The 23,905-nt window shown below is 41.0% G+C and overlaps 2 protein-coding genes across 2 annotated transcripts; both read right to left on the bottom strand.

Annotated features, from left to right (window-relative positions):
* Positions 1-8,608: 8,608 nt before the first annotated feature.
* Positions 8,609-9,567, bottom strand: prr18 (proline rich 18). Its single transcript, XM_070916653.1, has one exon. The coding sequence runs from the start codon at positions 9,470-9,472 to the stop codon at positions 8,705-8,707; it is 768 nt and encodes a 255-aa protein (XP_070772754.1). The 5' UTR covers positions 9,473-9,567; the 3' UTR covers positions 8,609-8,704.
* Positions 9,568-10,640: 1,073 nt separating this feature from the next.
* On the bottom strand, positions 10,641-23,163 carry sft2d1 (SFT2 domain containing 1). The gene is made up of 8 exons (XM_070915936.1): positions 23,056-23,163; positions 22,192-22,278; positions 21,046-21,128; positions 18,276-18,357; positions 17,860-17,895; positions 17,706-17,764; positions 14,815-14,844; positions 10,641-12,556 (listed from the first exon to the last, which is right to left on the bottom strand). Exons 1-8 carry the CDS (start codon positions 23,119-23,121, stop codon positions 12,517-12,519), a joined length of 483 nt encoding a protein of 160 aa, XP_070772037.1. The 5' UTR covers positions 23,122-23,163; the 3' UTR covers positions 10,641-12,516.
* Positions 23,164-23,905: the final 742 nt, after the last annotated feature.

Raw genomic sequence — 23,905 nt, 5'->3', positions numbered from 1 at the left:
CGACTCCATATTTTGGCTTCACCTCTAATTGCTTTTATTTTGGGTATTTCATACGGAGGTGGGGAATGTGCCTATGGCACAGCCGGGTTGGGGGTGCAGGGGGGCCGCTGTTTCGCCATGTTTGTCTGTGGAGCGGTGAGATTTCACACTGATGGAGGACTTGTCAGCGCAAGCCTTCACTCGCCTTCTTACTAAGCTCCTAATGTACCAAGCCAACGTGCTGTTTCTCGGTGGCAGCCTTGTACTAACATCATACATGCTCCTTCTAAACATAGTTCAGCCCTAATTAACAACAAGGCCGACAGTGGCCGACACTGTTCTGTTATACATTCACAACATGTAAACACAAAGGACACTGAGGGTGATGTGAGCTGGTGGATGTGAGCAACATGCCTTGGAGATTACTTTTATAGAGCAAAAGCAAAAAGAGTGGATTAGTATAATTTTTGAAAAGTCTTTTTACAGCAAAATAGTTAATCACCAGTTGTTGTGTGTTATGATATGAAGTGACAATGGCACAATTAGGGAAAAGGAGAAGCTTTTAAGAGTTTTCTTATGTGGAATATTCTTCAATCAATGCTTTCAAGACAATACTTTTTTTCTCATCACCACTTCAACTAGAACATTTTCTGAAGAAACTTTGTGTGTGCATGCTGCTGAAATGTAGGAGTTGAAACATTTAATTATTGAAACAGCTGAAGTTGAAGTGTTGAACTAAATTCACTGATTAGTGGAAATCTCAGTTAAAATGGATGTGCTGAACGAAGTTTCAGTTTAAGGACTATGTGAAGTTATATAGTTTTATAGTGAAAGTGCTGATAGGAGTTGAAATGTCAGTTGATATTGGGTGAAAAATAGAGCTGGACATGTCAGTTTCCTGAAGTCCTGAAAGAATTTAGAGGTGGTTCAAGTGTAAGAAAAATCTTGTAGTTAAGCATATGTAGTTAAAGGATTTTTAATAACAGGGATAATACTTGTATAACTAGAGATGAGTGGAACCACAATACAATTCAAAGTCTAACAGGCTCTTATTATTATCTCTGCCACTTTTCGGTAAATGGAGTGCTGTTTGCCTGGAAGCCCATAAAGCTTTAAATGAGAAGAAACTCTCTACAGATCAACATCTGCTCGCAGTGCTGGCATGAAGTGACACCACTGGCCCAATTGCTATATCTCTTTTGTAGCGGACATAATTACGACATTTTCCCCTGGATGATGTTTGTCGGTGTCAAAGCGGCCGTCTGAGGAGGTGAGTCTCCACAACAGCAGGGTCAGATTGTGTTTGGTCATCGCACTTCTACGTGAGTAATCAGCTCTCTCCTCCAGGAGGGTCCATGCTAAACAAGCCTCCAGTGGAGTCGGTGTTTGTTCTTAAATGCAGCGCAAACAGAGATCCAGAGTGCTCACAGTTTTAGACCAGAGGCCTCCACAGCTGAGTACTGTTTCCCTGCCGGCCCACCACCAACACCAGCTGTATCTTTGACATGTAAATCCTCAGACATTTAGCTCCTCAGATATACAGAATATACTGTGAGTCTTCAAATCTATTTGACATTTGGTGCCAGATAAATATTTCATGCTGCTGCCTATTATTGTAGTTAAATGAACTCAAGACTACGTTGTGTCACTTTAAAGCACAAGCACACATTTTGGGAAATATGTTTATTTGCTTTCTTGCGAAGCGTTAGCGTGATGTGAGAAGATCAACACCACTCTCATGTCTGTACAATAAGGCTAAGTTTACAGCCAAGACACTGGTAAGCTTACCTGTTATTTTTTGTTATTTTTATGGATTAATGTTAAAGAACCAAAATATAACTTGTTAATAAGTGAGTTTTAGAGGTGCTGGCACAAGGACAAGGCTGGCTGTTTCCTGTCTTCATACTAAGCTAAGCTTACAGGCTTCTGGCTGTAGCCTTATATTTAAATGGACAGATATGAGAGTGGTGGAAGTTGATATTAAAAAGATAGTTGTAATTTTGATTGTTAAAATGTACTTTATGAAAGGGAGAATTAGCTACGGATGAAACAGGTTTCTTTCTCAACTTGGTTGTGAGTTAAAGAGAAAGATGAGCGAGAACAAGCCACTAAGTGACTTCAAACACTGGACAAGCAAGCATCCAGAACAAAGAGACAAAGTGATCAATACTCAAGAAAATCTAAAGCAAACACAGACTTATTCCAGTGTAGTAGTGGTAATAAGTCATTTCCCACCTGGAGAGGGAAATATGGTCCTCATGTCCTCGATATTCAGCAGTGCAGAGATGTTTTTCTGATGTCTTATATTGAGTCATCAAATCAGCTGCAGGTCTGTTTTTCAGCACTGTTAACATGACATCAACATGCATACAAAGTCACACCAAGTGTTTTTGCATAATAGATCTAGGAAGAAGGTTTTATATATCAAACTGTAACTCAACTCTTTTTCCTGACGTCCTCCAGAGTCTTATGTAGTTGTGATGGGTGACGGCTATATTTGATGCACCTATAAAAGTCCTCCAAGTCATGGTGGGTTTTCAGATGTCCACGCTCAGATAACTGCTTCTGGAGGTCAAAGATCTCAGAAACGAGATATAGTGACGGAGAACTTTAATGAATGTGAGAGCGGGGGATGGAACATAAATCAATGGCGGCTTAAAGTCAGGTGTCCTTTTCACAATTTTATTTTATATACTTTCGGTGCTGGAGCAAGACCTACCAGGTAATAGCTGGTTTTGGGGAGGGACTTCAGGTATGAGTCATTGTGCTGCAGCTTGGAGAAGGCCAACTTCTTTTGTTTCTGGGTGAAGAAGAAAAGAGAAGGAGGCAGACAGACAGTCAGAGAAGGGCCGAGACAGCGAGTTGTGGGAATAGAAATTTAAAGTGAGCCTCCCTTGTTTCAGGGGCTGGGAAACAGAGCACACAGAACAAATGAGAAGTAAACACGCAGCCACAGGAAGCCATTAACTGCAGCAAGGATCAATTAGGCCCCAGCAGGTGTTCATGTCTCTGCCTGCTTTGGTCCTGCCTCACCTCTGTGTCTGTGACAGAGCCTCTCGATTCGAGCTGAGGAAACAACGGGTAGTTTCATTTACTCAGCAATTTGGAGCAAAGGATTCCTACTGGAGGGCCTCTAAAGTCCTTTATTGTGCTCTCTTTGTCCCCCCACCAAGTGCAAGTCATTAGAGCGGACAATTACGTCCTCCTAAAGAAGCTCGGCTTTTACAGGAGGGGAAGATAAGACAGGATCTCTCTCATGTTAGACCCCCTCTCTGCAGGCACTCTCTAAAGCTTATTGCTCTTTTCACACCCCGTCAGAACAGAGACAAGACAGTCAAACTCAAAGTCAATCCCAGCAGCTACAGCGGAAGGAGAATCATACACAAGAGCAGGACATGTAAAAAATAAAAAAAGGGAAAGTATTTATGGAAGCAAAAAAAGGCCATGATAATTCAAATCTTATAAACAACTAAATACCGTTACCAAACACTTGATAACTGTTGATATTCAAATGCCACTGAATTCACAGCATTGACATACTTGACTTTGAAAATCATCTATCTGAATTTTTGTGGTTTGAATTCCCCTCTTTCAAATTTCCAGAGGATATTTTCAAGTGGTGCAATTGTGACTAAATATTCTCAAGCAGTAAATTAACATTTGACTAAAACAGGTTCATCAACAGTGTTAACCTGCTATACTGCTACTGTACCTACTGTACTGCCTATACTGAGACTCACGGGATTAAGTTGTTAACTGCAGTTGTTAATTGTTTTAATGATATGCATAACACTTGAGGAGTAAAAGAGAAAGTGAAGGTGTTGTAGTCAAAACAGGGAGGCTTTGATTTGCAGGGTTGTGTATTTGAGCCCAGACAAAGTGTATTGGTAGGCAAATAGTGGCCTGTGGGCCACATGAGTATTAACATCAGCTCCCCTCACTTACTAAAAAAGAATCTGTCCTAAGATAAAGTCCCAAAACAAGCAATTTTATGAATCAATTTTACTCTTTACTTTAACAAATTAAAAGAAATAAACAAACACAACATGTTGAAGACACACAGGCCTCTGTCTTCACCGTGCCTATAAAACAGCAACACAATGAAAACTTTAATCCCATGGATGAATGTAGTTGCTGACCCCTGGTGTAGAGTCAGAGACAAAAACAGGTAGTACAGTCAAGACTGGATAACCAACCAGACCCCCAGAGGCCCCTAGAACCCCCAATTCATTTCATGTCAGGTGTTTGTGGTGCTTTGGTTGATTGCAAATTATTAAACCTACAGATTTTTGCCCCCACAAGTTGTAGTAGATGGTAATGGTGTGATAACTCTCTGCAGGAAACTAATAGAAATAATAAACTGGAAGAACACTCAACATGGCTGAGGTTAAGGTATAGAATCGTATGAGTTTAATATATTAAAGAGTAGAATTTGTAATAAATAATCAAGGTTAACATTTGATACCTGCTGTGCTTCCTTCTCTGACTTTGCTCTGGCCATCTCATGTTTCTGCTGCAGCACTAGTCTCTGTGAGTGGACCTTGTCTTGGAGCAGGGCAGCATAGCGGTGATACAGAGCATCTCGGAGACGGTGCATGTTCCTGTAGGCCTCTAGATGGCGCTGGAGGATAAACAAAAAATGAAGGACACCAAACGGAAGGGAAGTGAGGTAAAGGGAAGCACCACCTGAGTATGTAGGCAGAGAGCAGTGTAAGGAGATAATGAAATGATTGATTACTGATCAAAGAGCGGTGGATATTTCTTTCTACACTGTTCTCTCCTTTGCTGGTGGCTGGGAGCAGAATAAGTGTCTTATATCGTTTTTTTATATCGCATTTATCAACCTGCTCCAGCTGAGCCTGATGCCGAGCCTTGGCCTCTTGGTCTGGGTCTGGGCCGCCGTCTTGAATTGCCGTCCTCCTCCGGGCCTTGCCTTGAAATTCATCTCCTGCCTATCAACAGTAAAAACCCAATTTAGATGCTGTGGGAGTGAATCAGTCAGCTTGCCTGAAGATTAAAAAAAGAATGCATTTTTGGTAATCCCTCTCGTCTGCCAAGAGCAACCTCCCACACAACAACCTGACATTGTGTTCATGCAATGCCTGAAAGATACGCAGAGGAATGTGCCCACCTCCTTTCCTACAAAGCCCTCACCTTATTTCCTGCTCCTCAGTGTGTCTCTAGAAAACTGTTTTGCAAGGCTGTGATCTGCCCTAAGCATATCATTGGGCAACAGTGTCTTTATTTAATCCTGACTAAGACTGATACCCAACAGATGTCACAGAGAGACGTCTCAGGGACAGATTTCAACTGCCACATCTTGCGGCAAATGTTGACTTGTCCCAGCAAAGACTACTGAGAGTATGAAGAGAAAATATAAGATGAAGAGGAATGCAAAAACGTGGAGCATGTCACCAAAAAATGTGAGGTTAATGGGAGCATGCACGCCAAAGCAGATTAACTACACATATAAACATGGAGCTACATGCTTCCTTTTACAACCCTCAAATGAAGAATAAAACATTCTTGAGCTTTTATCTTTTATGTGAGGACTGTACTCTCTGATCCAAGTCTCCTCTCGGAGGTTGCCCTGTCCCTGGGAAATGCCTCGTCCTTAACAGGCTGCCACTGAATGACCACATTACTAGAGTTTATGGGCCGAGTCTGCTCAGGAAGTGTCTGCTTTGTCTTTTCTCACAAAAGCTGCTGGAGACGCAGGATTTATCAGTTCCGTTGCCACAGTGATACTGTCGTGGCAGAGCAAAGGGACCTGCCGTTCTTTGCTCCCACTGCTGTGTGCAAAGTGTCAGTGACGGGGTGAAGGCAGCCTCCATCTGCGCTCCCTGCCACTATAAATCAGTAGAGGATAATGCAGCTGTCCTGCTGTACCACGTCACTCTGCTAGACAGCAATCATGATACTGCAGTGAGGTGGACAGAAGCCTGCAGCTTCCATTTTTCCATTTTTTTTTTTAAACTCTGGTTCGGGATTGGAGACGGGGACACTGCAGACAAAAATAGAAAATAAAGACTTTAGATGTTGCAGGCGGAAACAGAGACAGTTTGTGGCAGAGGATGAAAAGACAGAGCTAAAAAGAGAGACCTTCAGCATGGGGTGGAGTTAACAACTCCAAATGAAAAAGACCTTGAAGGGAAGTTTGGAGAAAGTGTTTCCACTTGTAACCAAGCCGACCGTCTCAACTGTTGCCAGCTCCCGCTTCTTTAAAATCTACTTTCTCCTATTGAACACAAGTATTTGAGCTACCTCAGACATAATAATGCAGTTCTCACCCCCAGGACAGACACAGTCATGAATAGCTTGGCTTCAGGCCTAAATCAGACAGCGATGAATACCAGAGAGAGTCACATAAACAAGGCCCCAATTGAAATGACACAATAGAGGAGGATTACACAACTTTCGCTCACCGAGCCAGCAGATAATATCATCACAGGGGCCATGGAGAACCGAACGGGTCTTGGTACACACTGTACTGGCTCAGGCATGATCTCAGTCCGCAACATGCCACAATAAAAGCACTTTGTGACACTGTATAGGGACATCTATTCAGGACAAGATGCTTTATTCTAGCAGCTCGTTTGTTTACTCACATGACGTAAACGAGAAATCTGTAATGTCCTGTACCGTACCACAACAAAAACTTGTATTAGGACACATATTTGACACCTGATTAATTCCTCTATGTTTACCAACAGGATAACAGCAGAACAATATATGAAACTCTCAGTGCTGACGAGTGGGTTCTTTAAAATACCTTTCTGACAGCAACAGGTAATAAGTGTGCATCTGAAATAAAGGGCAGAGTGCTTGATTGATGAAGGTCTTTGCACTTGGATCTCATGGCTGATCCACTATTGAGGTAACCTTTAGAGAAAACAGGCGTGGATCACTGAAGAAAGAAAAAAAAGAAGAATGAAGGAATCCACACTGCTAATGCGAAAATGATTTGGCATCAAATTCCAGGATAATATCAAATGTTACCCAAGGACATACGTAGAAATCATTTTTCAAAAATTGCTTACCAGTCGTTGGCGTGTGAGCTTTTCAAACACGCTGTAATGTCTTAAACATTACACTCCTCTCTCCATCTTGTAGCTTTAAAAGTGGACCACACTCTCAGTAAAACTCTGGTTACCAAGTGACACAGAACAATACAAATAGTTCAGCCTTATAACAGGGAACCTCCACACTGTACACACAAATACACACCTTTGTGTGTCTGTGGCCCTGCTTGGAGATTTCATTTGTGTCCATGGCTCACATGTGATTACCGTTTCCTTCAACGTTTCACTTGACGGGTTTAATGATCAATACAATAAACTGTAGGCAGCTGAAGTGAACTAAAGATGAAGACAAAGGCGTCTTTATGGCTTAATTTCTCTTTTGCTCTAATGTTTAGTTTATTTGTATAGTTTATCTAAACAGTCATATACTGGCTTGTTTCCAGGCCCTCAGTTGGTCCCTGACCAGCTCTTTCTCCCTGAGCAGTACATGAAGTTCATTACCACTTATGGAATAAAAACAATCTTCTTCTTTGCAGCTCATTGAATACCACATGAGTATGGAAATGTGCAGGATTAAGCTCTCAGTTCAAACTGGAATATTGTTCTGGCACTGGGGGTGAAAAACATATCTCCCAGATTTTGGCACCAACACTATTTATCTCTAGTCGCTACTGTACATGCATTGATTTGTTTGATATGACAGAAGTGCAGCAGACTGGAGGTAATTTCCTGAGGGGATCTTGCACCTGGGCCCTGCAGTACACTGGTCAACCCTGCTTAACAGGAAATCTAAGAAGCTTAGATCACTAATGCCCAAATGGCCCCAGGTAGCTACAGTGGCAACAAAGAGCCTTTAAAACTCACGAACACATGAAGGGTCCGGGAGCCTGTGTAAGAGAAATCTAAAATGACTGGAAACAATCAGCATCATGTGACAGAATGATTCAAGAGGCACAACACAAATCAGCTTTTTAAAGATTTAAAAGGGTCAGTGACACTTGCATAATTAAAAAAAAACATTTTTACTTCAAATGGCATAAAATCATCAGCTGAGAAAACGTTTGACAGTACAAATATTTAGTAAATATTAAATACTGTACATCACTGATAAATCCCTACAAAGGATATAACCCTCTTATTAGAGGAAACATAAACAGTCCAGTTTGGTTTCAGCAGCAGGCGCGTATAAAGCCCCGTTGTTGACAGCGTATTGTTCTCCAACACAAAGGAACGGTATCGCGTCCCTTTACGCAAACCCGTCTGCCAATCCACAGGCGCCCCACTGAAAACAAAACCCATGTGCAAAGGACGAGAATATTAAGGTATTCAGTTCAAACTTCAACACAACATCGGATAGGCATTCAACTCGCAAAGCCACGTCCCAGTGCACCACAACAGGCCCTGCTGGATGAGCCACATGCTGCAATCAAGCTTTAAAATCTTATTCTGGTTGTTTGCAATGCAATGTAGCGTCTACTTTTATTTTCTTGAATGAGTGTCATTTTTTGAGTGACATCTCTTTTAGTAAGTAATCCGTTTGGTGGATTTACTCCCCTCATTTGCAAACGTGTAATTTACTCAAAATACTTGACTGACATGAATAAGATGCCATTGCAGCAGGCCAACATCGGTGCACACTTTTCACGAGTCCATCGTCTCTTCAGTCTTCTTCTGTCTAAAAGTGAGAGATCAAAGGTCTGCTGTCAGCAGCCTTTAAGGTGCGGGAGTGCAGAAAGTTTGTCGACTTTTCCCAAAGCGGCGGCGTTTTCGACCCCTTTGAGCCACTCTTTACATTTCCTCACAACAGTCTCATCCACGTCTCCGTCCTCTTCCTCGTACTCCACATCGTCGTACTTGTACTGATCATTCAAAAGAGATATTTTGACGATGGCGGTGATGTCCTGCTCGGCGCTCTCCACTTTGGCGACAGGAGCGCAGCCCTTGGACGCTCCGTGCGCCTTCTTGGATGGAAAAACTCGCCGGTGCCGGAAGTCCGCGGAGGCGCAACACTTCTGCTGCTTCGCCATCATCTGCTTTTCTAGATTTCGTTTTTGGATAACAAGAATGGCTTCAGGGGTGAGACTGAGGGTAAACTGAATCTCCTTCTTCCCTTCCTCTTTGCCGTGGAGGTGTCTGGAGGAGTCCATGGAGCTGGAGCGCCTGACTCCCTCCGATGAGTCCTGAGGTTTGGGCACCGACAGCCAGGAGCACTTTCCCTGGGTCTCCTGGCCGGCACCCGCCTTCTGAGCCGGGCTTTTACTCTTCTCTTGCTGGGCTTTTCGCCCCAGATTCCTTAAATTCGCCGATGTCCAAGAGGAGGACTGCTTCTCCTTGTCGGACCCCCCTTTGTCTCTGCCGGATTTGCTGGTGAGCTCAGACTGAGGAGGCACTCCGTTGGCTTTCTTTTTCCCGAATAGTTCCCTGCCAGGAGAGGAGATCCGCTGGTGCAGGCTGATGGGCGGAAAAGGCATTTTTGTGGCCGGAAGTGATCAGGATATAAAAACGTGCAAATGTCCAAAGTGCAGATGAGGAAGCCCTGCGCAAAGCGACGAGCGGCGGTCTGCGGGCATCATCCAGCAGCGCGGCGGAGAGAGGCTGTAGTGCACCTGTTGTCCACACTAACCGGAGTTCAACTGGTGCACACACACACGGCCCGGCCGCTTTATGACCGAGCTGGCAGGAAGGCGTGGTCACGAGAGGCACCAAACAAAGCCACAGAAAAACGGTGGTGATGTCATTTCATAATTTCCAACAACTTCCTCCAGCTATGATTCACATCCAGCTCATGTTCCCCTCATCTCTTCTCACAGCGCCTCTCTGCTGCCGCTGGACCAGCTCACACACACATTTACTCACAATGTTTGATAGATAATAAGTCTGAAAAATAGCACAACATCTTCAAGAAATTGTATCTCGATGGATATATTTTTAACTTACAAGCGGCCACAGGTGTTGGTTTATCTGGTTTTCTTCAATGTGACCCATTTTCTGCCTATTTCTAATGTTTAAAGTAACAATTTAATCATTAGAAATAGGCGGAAACCACGTAAACCAACACCTGTGGCTACAAAAAAATGAAAACAGTCCTCATTTAGCCTATTTACCATTTACACAAATGTAAAACTGCAGTTTTACAGTAAAACTGCAACTAAAGTTTTTATTTGTCAAACACTTGGACACAGCCTGTAAACATGTTTGGACCCTGACAAATTGAGAAACACACAAAACGTACATTTTTCATCTGTAACTCACATTTCTGTAGATGAGAATATACCTTCCTGTGCCTTACATGTATATGGTCATAAAAACACTGTTCCTTAAATATATCCCCGTCTGTCCTTGAACAAACAAAGCACGCCATTGGCACAGCAACACGCAATTTGATTTGATCCTTTCAGTCAGTCAATATAGTCTCAAATGTCAATTAACTGATGTATATAGATGGTCCGTTGTTGTTCTTTGAGCCCTGCAGCCTATGAAAGACATCTGGGGGAAAATACAGCTAGTCTACAATATTGATTTCTCTTCCTTTCTGCTGTTATCTGCTCTTTCACCCAGACAGTTCCACAATGTATTCAATGGGATTTTGTTTCCCTCGGTGTAGGGTAAAAGAGGAAATCAATACTTGCTTCCAAAATCTATAGTTTTTAGACTGTTTATTTGATATTGCCAGAGGAGGTTTGGATTTTACAGTACAAACATTTTGCCATTGACTCATTAAACAGATTATCATTTCATTTCTCAGGTGATTACCAATATGTGGAATTTATGTGTTTCTGTAGCTGGATATTTTTAAGTATTCTTCCAACAAAACCAAAAATCAATTTAGGTCAACACTCTTGGAATCAAAAAAATGGCAAGGAAATGACCCATGACGGCACAGGTTATTCATTCATTTTTACAAGATGAGCTGGATCACTAGGTGAAGAGGACACACACACAATGTTTAATGTTTCATTTCAGAGGTTGCTGTGGCGTGGGATCCCTCTTCTCTCTGACATAACAATGGATTAGATGTAATGAAGAGGAAACAGTTGGGAGACTCTAACAGATTGCAGAGGTCAGGGTGCTTCCCCCTTCATCCTCAAACTTCGGGCGTAATCCCAAAAGAAATGGCGGGCAAAGACAACCGATCACAAAAACAACCACGCTGCCTTCACTCAACAGAATTATTCTATCCCGAAGATTAATTGCTCAAGGATTTGCTGGGTCTCTGCCAAGTTAGTTGAACAAGTAGTACTGAGGGGAGATTTTGTCCATGCTAATCCACCGCCACATTACACAAGCGTCTAATGAAACTGTGTGGGGGCTGCACAACAGGAAGTGAAATGCTGTTATTTTGTAGCATCAAGCAGAAAGAAAACCTGGAGCAAATCCTGCAGCTAACACACAGAGGAAAAGGGGACTTTCTATATGTGGGTATTGATGCATAAAACTGTGTGTCATGTCATGTTTTCACTTTAAAGAAAAACCTGGGGAGAGATTGCCGTTCCAAGGTGTTCTATAAAATAGAAAAAACACACCTCCTCATCAGGATAATATGAACATCTGCACCACAGATGGGGGAAGGCTGAGGTTATGAATCTTCCGGAGGAGGTTGTCATGACAACCGCATCCTCAAAGGCTATGCCATCATGGCGAAGCAATACAGGGAACCCAGTGGAAGCTATACTGGGTTATTAGGTCACGTCAAAATCACAATGCTCAGAAAAGCGTAATTAACTGGGTCATTGCTACATCTGGCAGGAAATCAAATTAAAAAAAGTAGATGCAATTTTAATGCATTGGGGGGGGCAGGTGTGTTCAAATACACATCGAAGACTAACAGACTAGACAGGAGCTTGTTTAATCTCTTTAGCTGGAAAAACCTCAAGAGCTGTGGATAACATACATCCCAGTGCATCATCAGTGAAGCGGTGCCTCAATTGCCTAAGGGAAAATATTCATAAATAAACATGGAATAGCATCTGAGAGCCTCTTTATACATCAGTGCCTCACGCACAGACGGAAAACACAAAGACAATGTCTTTTAATAATGTTTGTGTGTAAGAAGTCAGAGCACCATTTAAAAACCCAGAAGAAAATGGAATCTCACACTGTTAAAGATGTAAATATGTACGATTGGTCAATATGTCAACTTCACTGTATCTATATACAATATATGTAATGTTAAGGCACTTGTGTTGTAAATTACACTGTATAGCAAAGTCAGAAAATCATTTCCCTGCACTTAAATGGTATAAAATCCTCTGAAAACATAGGAATATCTTTAAATATATTAAGCATTAAAGGCACTCGTGTCTCTCACAACAAAAGCAAAAGAGTGTTATAATCTGATTACAGATATAAACCTTCAGCGAGACTTAAAAAGCGAGAATTCACAGTATGAAAAAGCCATAGCAAAAATCTGGAGATATAGTGTATAAACAACATAGATGTATATTTTACAGAGCCACTGTTCTTGCAGTTTGCATATTCGGACCAGTCTTCACATTCAATTGTAGAGTAGGGAGTCCTAAGTCACACAGGTTGTGAAGCATTTCATCACAGCATCCCTGTAGAAGAAAAAAGAGAAGGGGAGAGAGAAATGTCTAAATAACAGCCAGCATTATACACAATGAAATAAAGAAAACAAATAGAAGAAAAAGGATTGTTGCTTCTAATGTTGCTCTAAAATCATCCAGGAAAAAATAAACTACAGTGGATGCAAACCTCTGTCATGCGTACAAAATTAAAAGTGACAAAAATAAGCACTTCCATCCTTTGTTACAATGGTTTGGGTGGGGCTCGTCATGAATAAGTGAGTGTGTTTTGGCGGGGAAGCACCACATGTTCAGAGTGATGGGGGCTCCCTCTTCTCCAGGTACTCTGCGTGAGGGATGATGCAATACGAGCGGTCACCATGGTAACCACAGATCGCGGTTGCCTGCTCCGTTTCCCCCTCACACCGTTAGCTCTTGCCATCCGTGTGTTGCTATGCAGACTTCGCCTGCAGCCACAGTCAAATTTCGGTGGAGGAGGTGTGAAACCCGTCAAGGTTAAAAGGAGAAGGGGGGATCATAAGCAGTCTGAGAGGGAGGAGGAGGAGGAGGAGAGAGGGAGGAGGGAGGGGGGTCGGCGGACGGGCAGGGGACCTGCTCCTTCAAATGCTCGGGTCTGTCCCTCTGATGTATAAACACAAAACACTTCCCTCCCATACAGCCTGAGGCATGTTTTTATATATATATTCACTCGAGGCTTGATGCTATTTTTGCTTCCCCAAAAATGTCATGAATAAATGATCAGACTCAGATCTGATTAAATATCAGAGCAACAGTAGCCTTAAAGCACTGTGGGAAGTGTACATGCAGTAGGTTTTAGTACCTCGGTCTGCAGGCGTGAGAGGTTATAAATAGGCAACAAGGTAAAATACATTAAAGGATCAAGTCCATCGGCCATGTGGTGTTGTGGTTAGCCAGGTATCACCGGTTGTTTGACCACAGACCGGAATAGGGAGAGACTGCATGTATTTTGTGATCAAAATATACGGCTGCCCGGTGACAACGAGGCAAACAACAGAGAGCTAAATGATCAAATCTAAATTAAATGAAAAATGGATTAAAGTAAGAAGCTTAAGGAGAGAGGACAAGAATGTGTTGATGAAAAATACAGAATAACAAAAGGAGTAAGAAATAAATAAGTGATCATCAGGATTTCAATGGTCAGTCCAAACACTTGCAGTCAAATTTGCATTTTTCCACAGGAATTTGGTATTTTGGAAGGGTGTCACGGGAAAAGGTCTTTGTCTCAGCTTTGTATTGTTGTTAGCATTTGAGTTGGGGGAGGGGGAACTCGGGGTGGCTATAGGACGTCTCTCAGCTGTCAGGATGGATTATAAGGTCGCCCACATACACAAGGCACTTAGTGGGGGGGCTGCATGGGGGCTCCGGACCTCACCAAATGAGACATAACCCTGCTTACAGCTGGACTGACAAAACAACATCACACCTCATGCTTGGCTTGGGGAAAGCATGGAGGTGGCAAACCATATGGGACAATCTGAGAAGTGAACATCAGTACAGGGGACTATTTTCTTTCATTTAAAATATCATATTACAAAATCACTTGGTGGTATATTATATCTACAATAAAGACAAAGCAAGTAACCTGTGAGAAACACTATTACGTGACTGTGAGATGTTTATCCTCGTCTTTTAGGCAGAACAACGTATTTGCGCCTAGATCTAATCAACATTTTGCATTGTGCTTTAACCCCATAAGCTTAACATAAGCTCATCACAAGCAATGTAAAAGCTACATTGGGGGAGAAATATTTTGGTAAATCTGGTTGAAAGAGCATTATTCCACAAGAAATGATTTCATTTAGATATTATGGATAAAGCAAATAACGTCACAGGGCTAAAAGCACGGAGGAGTGTGAAACAACAAGCTGCCATTTGTTTGACACTAAGTGCCCGCACTAGTCGTGGGGGGGATTACCGCCATATGGTGGAGGCAAACAGTGTTTAGAGGTAAATGAAAACATGTTTTCATTGAAGGGTCACTCATAGTATTCCATCCAGTTTGTTGTTTGGTGTGTGATGTTACTTGTAGACAGGGCATTTTTGAGATGTAAATGGTAGCTGAAAATATATTTAAGGTCTCCTTTGACAGCACCTGGTTCCTCAGAAGTGGCTCAAGTGAAAGGCGTATATTACAGACGCACTGAATTCAGTAAGTAACACATACAAGTGAACATAACATAAAGGACAGATGCACATCACCGAAAGGTCAACGCACACAAAACAGATATCATGTAATCATGTTGTCTTACCTGGCAAAGGGAATGTAAGAGATGCTATACCTGAAACAGAAAATACGACAACAAATCAGTGCTGATGGTAGAAGACACTCATTTTCACACTAATTACATAGCATAAAAGTACTAACATCTTCAACATAACATAACAACATGCGACTGAGCATGTCAAACCAAACATAAGCTGAAGAAAGATTATTTTTTAAAACATTATTAGTATTTATTAAGTTCCCCTTTGGTTTCCCCTCAAATGGCTTCAATGTTTGAATTCATGTACATTTGTTTGGCCGCATCAGTGAAATATTTGAAGCAAAGTTGTCATTTTCTAAAGGGTTCACCTTTAACATAGAAGGATGTCTTGTAGATCCCTGTACACACATTTTCCTGTAACTCAACATCATGTATTTGGTATCATTTGAAATCCCAGGTTCTTTCCTTAAACTTAAGTTCCAGTGTGTCTTAATGATGCTTGTCTGCATGTCGTCATGGGTTTGTAATGATGTGATGTCTGAGATTAAATATTAAAAGCATTAAAAAACCAACACAAAGAACGCAGGACCTAAAATAGAATTATAGCAGCATAATAATGGCTTTCTGATGATTGATACACCAAAATGTAAAACATGTGTTTAAATGCTCCCTCAAGTAGTAATCATTGGACTGAAGGGTCTTTGATGTCGCTCAGTGAGGGGATTAACCAAACGTGATTGTCAATGAATGGGATACACTGTAATGTTTGCAATAATGATTGTAGACAGATTGGTAGCCAAACTGAAGTACAACGAAAACATGATTGAGTACAAAATGCCACTGATCAAACACCTAATATATTTAAAATATGTAAGGAATCTGGTACAGCAGTTGAATGTTTAACTGCAGCCCAGAGCCCGAGTATGACTGCCATCTTATTTGACCACCAGTGAGCAGGAAACCCTCATCTGTCCTGTCAAGCAGAGCTGTGACAATCGCTGTAAGTACTGTACACATTTTTCAAATGAATGTTCTGAATGTCAAAACTAAAGTAAACTAAACAAATTAAGTAAAAGCTATGACTTCCTCGGCCTGCCATGCTCTATACTGACTCAGTGTCATCTGGTCACTTCACAGGATTCAGCCTGGGGACTGGACTTTGCCCACTTCTGTGTGTGGGTCAGTGGCGACGCCTTATTACAGAGCCACCTTTACACAGACGTCTGAGTGCCTGCGTGGGAGTGCACTGTGCCCCCAGTCTATTAAGAATGAGCTTGAGATGTGTGACTTGTGGTTGCCATGGTGATGCCTCTGAGAACGCAGGCAGAGAGGAAGTGAATGTACTACATGTAGGTGCAAAAGCAGGGTAGTTATGAGGCTGACAGTCCTGCTCAGTGATGCACTGAAATTGTCCATTCCCTTCCTCTCGAGTTTCTGGGGGGGGGGTTGTGTTTCCATGCACATTCACACACTGAAAGTGCGTACTGCTGTGCAAATATGTTCGCATTAATGAACATACAAGTCCTGACATGCCCATACACATCACTCACAGGTCTCATTATTCACTGCTATGTCGGAACTTAACCCCACTGACCTTATTACTATATATGTACTCTTTCTTCAATCAGCTAGTCAGAGTTATCTGCAGCATTCAGAAAGACACATTTAAAACTGAATTTAAAACTAATATGAACAATGTGGCTGCGACAAACAATTATTTACATATTTCTTTCATCGATTGTAAATATATCAGAAAATAGTAAAAAAATAAATACCCTTCACAATTTCAGAGAGCCAAAGATGATGTCTTGATATGTTAAGATATTTGACTTACAATGTTGTAAAACTGAGAAAAGCAGCAAATCCTCACATTTTGAGAAGCAGGAAACAGAATGTTTTTCTTCATAAATGACTTGAGCAATTGAAAATGGAATGAAAATGGTTGACGATTATTTTTGACTACTTGATCAACAAACTAAACAGTTCAGCCCTAATGAACACAAATATCATCAACTGAACAGAGCTGATCAAAGTTTTCAAACTAGGCAGTGTAAACAATAGAAACGGGAAATCAAGAGGAAACAGTAAAGCAGATGAAATGACAAAAAAACCCTTTGGGTGCTGCAATAAAATCTTGTAAATGAATCAAAGAGTAGAAATTAAGCACTTACATCGCTTAACAATAAGTGGTTTAGGTCTTTATTATACTTACTTTACCATACTTTAAAAAAATGTATCAAACTAATTAAGGACCCAGGGGTGCCATGTATTCTTGTTGGACCATTCACCTGTGGTGTTAGTAGTAGTAATGACCCCAGAGACAGCTGGCAGACACTTTGTCTCGTGTGTAAACAAAACAGGCGGAATAACCTGTCTGTCTCTAAGTAGGTCCACACTGATCCTGGCACTACTTCTTCCTCTACAGGCCAAAAATATACTGACCTACCATGATGCCTGGCAACCTACCTAACAGTCTTCTTACAACATGGCTGACTCACCACCTATGTCAAGCAGATGTCACTGAAACTAGGGCAAATCAATCTGATCAGAGTTTTCATCTCATTATCATCATCATCATTACTTATAGGGTGTGACATTTACTCTTTATGGTGCGAGTTAAAAAAGCTTGAACTATCCTGAAAAGACATGTGGCTCTGAAACAATGGAAACATTCAGGTATAGTGTGGTTGAATGTGCAGTGTGACAATGATCGTGTAAGTTTGACCATTTATGGAATTAGTCGTGCACGTGCCAACGGCAGTAAATCAGCTTAAAGCATGAGCAGCGTGATTAACTCAACATTTAATACAAGCAGCTGGAGCAAAGTTCTCTATCATGGACAGGTGGCTCCATCTGAGTAGGTGTCAGTGATGAGTAAACTAATTGCCAACTGTACTACAGTGGGGAGACGGCAGAGACTCTCAGGTCACACTTACCATGTCATTGCCAAAAACTGCAGAATACAGAAGATGATAGCCAGCCCTTTTTTATGCCACTGTAAAATAAAACACCAAAACAGTTATTCTAATAGTTGAAAACACTAAACCAATAAACTTTAAGTGTCTTTAAAACTACATATTATCTACTTACCCAAAACACTGCACAAAGTGTTAAGACAAGGCAGAGCTGGCGGAGGAAGAAAGGATTGGTTATCTTCTCGTACGCTTGCAGAATGACGTTTGCCATCTGACACTTGATTTCTTGCAGCATTTCACAGGAAATATAAAAAACTAAACAAGCCACTAAATCTGCCAACAGAAAACATCAACAGTGTCAAGCTGAAATGTGTTACTTTATCTTTGCAGTCCTTTAAGATCACATGGCGATCACCCTCAAGAGTAGGTGAAAGCAGATGCAATGTAAATGCATAAACTCGTGTCAAGGAGGATTCAGAGAGAAAATAGCCTCCAACACCTACTGTAACAAGGTATGGGCAGTAAGATAAAACATGCAGCGAAGCATCTGGCTCAATTTAAGGTCAATAACAACAGTCAAATAGTATTTACCAGCATAACAATGGTGGCTATCAGTCTTGTTGGTTCAAACATGCGCTTCAGCTGTTTTAGTGGTCCCATTAGGAAGCAGGTGCTGTAGAAGAACAGACAAGTTACACTTTTTAAACATCAGTAAAGCAGTACATTGACCTGTTGTTTAAACTGATAATCCATTAAACTATTGTGATCATTCTTTGCCTTCATATCAGGCGCCAAGCATTCATCACTGTGGTGTAATTAATTACTCTTTCCAGAGGTCACCTATTAAACACTGCAGCCAAGGCTGAGTGTATATGTGTTTCTTTCTTTAGTGGCACTCTTTTCTTTGTCTGTTCAGATTGGTGGATGTTGTGCTAACACTATTTATCAAGGTTCAACCATGTATTCAAAATAGCTTCTTTTTTTTTCTTTTAGTAACACAAAATGATAACTTTAAAAATATCATCAGGATGGTCAGCTCTGACAGACAGAATACACATCCATATATATTCAATATTGTGGATCAAAATTATTACTCTGTATATAAACTTCATGGTCTAGGTGGATTTCAGAATAGTCATCATATGTGCATATGTACACACACACAACAAACAAATCTCTTCTGAATGACAGCAGAATTGTGTGGCCAACATAATCAAATTTACGTGACATGTTGCAATTATTAGGGGTTAAATATTTCATGCCCAACACCATGATGACATCTTTAAAACTTCCTACATGATGCATGCGTGACGTCAGTAAATGTAACAAGACAAAGGCTTTCCCCACTGACGAGGCACGCAGCTCATGGCTCAGCAGAGCTGAGTGGGTAGAGGGAGCTTGGAGCGTCACATCTGTTAGATGAGACACGAGAGAAGTCTGTGTTGACGCAGGCTCTTTCTACTGGTCTGCTGAGAGGGATAGATGCTTTTCTTCAATTGCTCTGACAGAGACACTAATGATAACCACACACACATTGGGAAGGAGGATGACACCACTGTTAATGCCATTACTGATATGGAACTAACGTTGTTAGTTTAATGTCTTGAGAATCTGTCTATAAATGTGACTTTGATTGAAAATATGTTCCAAATGAAATGTATCAAATTGAAGTGACTTTTCCAAAGCCAATCACTTTTATTGCTTGTCCAAATGATGTTAGAGATATGTTTATTGTTTTGTTATTACACTTGCATGTGACCCATCATGAAAATGACTCCTGTTTTTGACATAACCTTCCACTAGTGTGGGTGAAATGAAGAAACCAATGGTCTCTGTAATCTTCTTGCAGTCAAAGTCACATACAGATGAAAACTGGTTTAAGCTCCTTAAGATATGACACTCTCTTGCTTTGAATCGGGACCTGGGCTATGAAAGCAGAAGGTGACCCAGTTTCTTGACGCATCTAAACCTTCTGGAAATATGATACCTGAAAATAGAGACGGCCCTGTCTGGAAAAAAAACCCTAATCAATGGTTCACTGTCTGTCAAAGCAGTCAAAGACACCATGATTGGATTTAGACCTTGGATTATCTGGATTAAATAATCCATAGTGTTGTAAATTCCAGTAGGCTGCTGATATCTAGCAAAGAAAAAATTCTAATCTTACTTAACCATTACATTAACAAAGCCAGAACAATAAACAATAAGGATACAACAATGTCTTTATGTCAGTGTAGCAGCGTTATTAGAGCACACAGCCACATTACTACCACACTACAAACTACACACTACTTTTAGACTGATTGTGACTTTTGACTTAAAAATTAATTTATTGTGCTTAGTTACAAGTTTGGTTCGTGTAAATGAGAATAATGTGTGAGAGCACTGTAATGACAGATATGATGGCGTCCTGTCACTGAGACAGAATTAACCTTGTATGCTTCTATACAGAGGAGACGTCATTTATTCAATATACTCCCACACAAAGCTTAGCTTGGCAAATAATAATATGAGAGCAGACACTAATGTCTACTCTACTAATGGAGACAGAAACAATCAGTTAGGAGTCGCAGACAGCTAGTCTGTTCCCAATGACCACTGTCGCTTTATCCCTTATCATTTCCAAACGACATACAAAGAAGCTGCAGAATTAATCACATAATAATCGAGATCACAATTAAATAAACATAATTAGGTGCAACATTAACCCTTTGCGATTACAGTGCCTGCTATGTTGCATCAAACTGTGTAATCCCTATTCACTGGTAAGCCTGCCCAACTCATTTTTGTTATGCATGTAGTGATCAACAGTCTCTGCTTCCCAAACAAAGTTGCAGCTGCAGGTTAGATCATTCTCCCTGCACCTTTTCATGATTATTATGTTCACTGCACTGCGATTGCAAAGGCACTTTTCTGTTAATTAAAAAATTGTAGTAATGCTAAAAATGATGTATAATTATACTAATGCTAACCTGATTAAATAATGGAGATTATCGTCTATAATCCTATAGTCTGGAGCAGAACCAGAAGTCACCACTGTTTATCATCAATAAATCAGAATAATAACATCTAATGGTTCCTCAGGCACTGTGCTTCAAACTTTTGAGCAATAGGTGATTAGCGCACAGAGGGTAATGGCAGTAAATTGCAAGCACGACTAAAGTCCTTGATGCGTCTTCTTTATAGACAGCCTAAAAGCAAACCTTGCAGAAATGTGTAGCTGTGCCAAGGACTACTGTGACAGAGGGTGGCAATCATAAAGGCAAAATTAATTCAGAGTGTACAAGCTCTATTCCTGGCAGAAAAATATATCAAGACATAACAATTCTCTGGCCAATTGAGCTGGACTGAAGAGTCTTACCTGGCAAGAGCTGCGACATTCCCTAACGTGTAGAAGACGGCGAAAAGCTTGATTCCATTTGGAAGGAACAGCAGTGCTGAACCCTGGTAAAACAACCAAACAGTCTCTGTCAGCTACACAGAATAATGTCACCACACTTTAATTAAAGGGTAAAAGACAACAGAAGATATTCTTACCAAGCAGCTAAATTAATCCTAGACCCTAATTAGATTGAAGGCACTATACACTTTATGTTATATTTTCTTGGAAAAAACAAAACAAACAAAAACAAGGAATTCTGTGGGCTGTCCTGCGGTTTTACTGAAACACAATGGGCTCCCCCTAGTGCCAAAATACCATAAGGCTTACCATAAGAATCTGACTGGGTGGTATTATAATCCACATACATGTTCACTATTTGGACAATTTACAGTGAAGACTGGTGACACACTATCAGCATGAACAGAATATGCATTTCACTATGGGAGGGATGACATTTGGAGAACACAGTTATGAATAAAGCTTTTTAAAGAGATGCAGCAACTAACTTTTTGCTTAAGAATTGTAATTTATTGGGGGCTGTAAGGAAATTCAAATAACCTGCAGCTGTTAAGTTAAGAGTTTTAAAATGTATGAATGGAAGAGACATTAGGAGAGACTTTAAGATTATGTTTTGTTTGTTGACAGATGCTCAGAGATCTCCCGACTCTGTGACTTTCACCACCCAGGCTTACATTTTGAGGTTGTGTTGCAACGGTCAGTGTGACTTATTACTATGCAGTGGCTTCAAAGTGTTATCAGCAAGTGCCGCCTATGACAGACTTCCTGTCATTGGAACAACCCACTCCAAACTGAAACTTTCAGCTCTGTCCTGACATCTAGCAACCAGACACACATTATTGTTCTAAGCACACTATTTGTATATATGTTTTAATACATGTCTGGTATATGTTAATCACTCCAATCTGCAAGTGCAAGAGAACAAGAATTTGTCTTGATGGCAATTAACCGTCACCCTAACCCAGTGCCTACAAACCAAACATAGCACAAGAAAAACTAACTTGGACTATTGCTAACAGTATTAAGAGTATTATGTACGCTCTGCCTTCTATGCATTCCTAATGTTAGTATAAAGTCAGACACACCATGAAAGGCAGAGACACTCACGAGTATTGAACACAGGATGCCTCCAGCAAAGCATATGACAAACCATTTCACCCTGGTGCTGTAGCTGAGAGAGCTGGCATCAAGGACCTGGTGAGAACAATGGGAGGATGTCACAAGACAAATCTAATGACCTGCAGAAAAGACCAACAGGCTCCCCACTGATGATTTAACTATGTTGGCTACAGCCAAGCAGATAACGTCCAGCTACAGTATTATCTTAAAACACAAACACACACAGCACAGGTCTAAGTTAAAGGCACAGAACATTTCTCAGTACACTGACCATAGGCAAATGAACCAATAAAACCAAACTTTAAAGTAGAATCTACAAAGAAATGCAGAACTGCAAGTATGGGGGAATCTGGTGTGCCAGAGTGAAACTATTAACTTTACAACAAGTTAAAAAGTACCATAATGTAATAAAAACCAACAACACAGGATTCAAGTCAGTACCTTACCTCATTTCCTCCTCATCGTGAATGCGTGTAAAAAGTATAAATAAACACACAAATACAATTTAATAAACGCTGATATAAGAAAACGATAGCTAACTTTGAACGGGGCTAAAAAGGAAACATGGTTATGAATCTGTTTTGCTAGCTAACATCTACCAAAGGCTACAGAGCTAACCTTGCGTCAACTGACATTTTTACTATCAGCTAGCTAACGTGAGCTAACGTGAACTAACTTAACTGTAAGAAAATAAAATCACATTGACATTAATAGAATGTATATGAACAGTAACGTTGAGTCTCGGGCAGGAAACGAAACTAGCACTGTGCTACGATCTTATTTAATTTTATCCACTCACACATCGTTAGCATTAGCAGCGTACACTGTCATGACGTTACAGTTGCTAGCTACCTGTGCAGTGAGACCCAACTCTTCATTTTCCTCTTGGCCGCTTAACACACGACGAAGCTTGTCCATCGCTGGAGGCTAGCTGAAAATGGTCAGAAAAAAAGTCTGAACTTCTATATTTCCTAATGGACGCCTGCTGTTTATGTCTACAACTTTGATCGCAGTCGTGACAAGTTTGACTTCCTGGCTTCCTGTACGATGCTTACTGTAAGTGCTGACTTAGAATCGGTTTGTTCGCAGCCAGTGTTGGCCCTAATCGCCAGGAAAGCGTTTCAATAACCGACCGCAGATCAGCCTGTAAAGGCAACTACGCCAACCCCACTTCCTCGGTACTGTTGCTGCCTTTCAGTGCTGTAGGAAATAATGGCATTATACAATGAACCGCGTACGAGCCAAATAACCAGAAAACATGCGCTCTGATGCCATTTTGGGGGTGACTGGCGGGCTGTCAGTGCCCTTACAATATTTAATTCAAAGTAGGAGTTGAGAAGAAAAATTTAAAAAACGAATTTATTAAAACAAAGCAGGCAGACACACATTGATTTAAAGAATATATACGTTTCACACTAAATATTTTAAAGCTTTTTTAATATTTTAAAACAGACCAACACATATCTCAGTGGTCTGTTTCTTAGCTTGTTTTAGCCTATTTGCTTGTTTCACATACTTTTACATTACTCCTAACTATTTTCAAATATGCGCTATAAATATGACCTCTGCGGTTGCTTTTCTGTTGCTTTGTCGCCATCCAGTGGAGAAATAACGACAATGCAAGAAAGAGTTGGCACTGTCAGTACAGTGGGCTCCTTAGCTTTGTCTTCCTGACATGACCATGCTTGGTAGTTTTACTAGC

This window comes from Enoplosus armatus, chromosome 12 (genome assembly GCF_043641665.1).
Source record: "Enoplosus armatus isolate fEnoArm2 chromosome 12, fEnoArm2.hap1, whole genome shotgun sequence".
Taxonomy (NCBI): domain Eukaryota; kingdom Metazoa; phylum Chordata; class Actinopteri; order Centrarchiformes; family Enoplosidae; genus Enoplosus; species Enoplosus armatus.
Note: the sequence above shows the minus strand (reverse complement) of the source record. Positions and strands in the feature narration are given on the sequence as shown.

Excerpts from the sequence above, each read along its gene's own strand:
- prr18 (XM_070916653.1), bottom strand. The coding sequence starts at position 9,472 with ATGCCTTTTCCGCCCATCAGCCTGCACCAGCGGATCTCCTCTCCTGGC.
- sft2d1 (XM_070915936.1), bottom strand. The coding sequence starts at position 23,121 with ATGGACAAGCTTCGTCGTGTGTTAAGCGGCCAAGAGGAAAATGAAGAG. Across the intron at positions 18,358-21,045 it reads AATGTCGCAGCTCTTGCCAG|CACCTGCTTCCTAATGGGAC; the intron begins GTAAGACTCTTC and ends GTTCTTCTACAG. Across the intron at positions 12,557-14,814 it reads TCTTACATTCCCTTTGCCAG|GGATGCTGTGATGAAATGCT; the intron begins GTAAGACAACAT and ends TTTCTTCTACAG.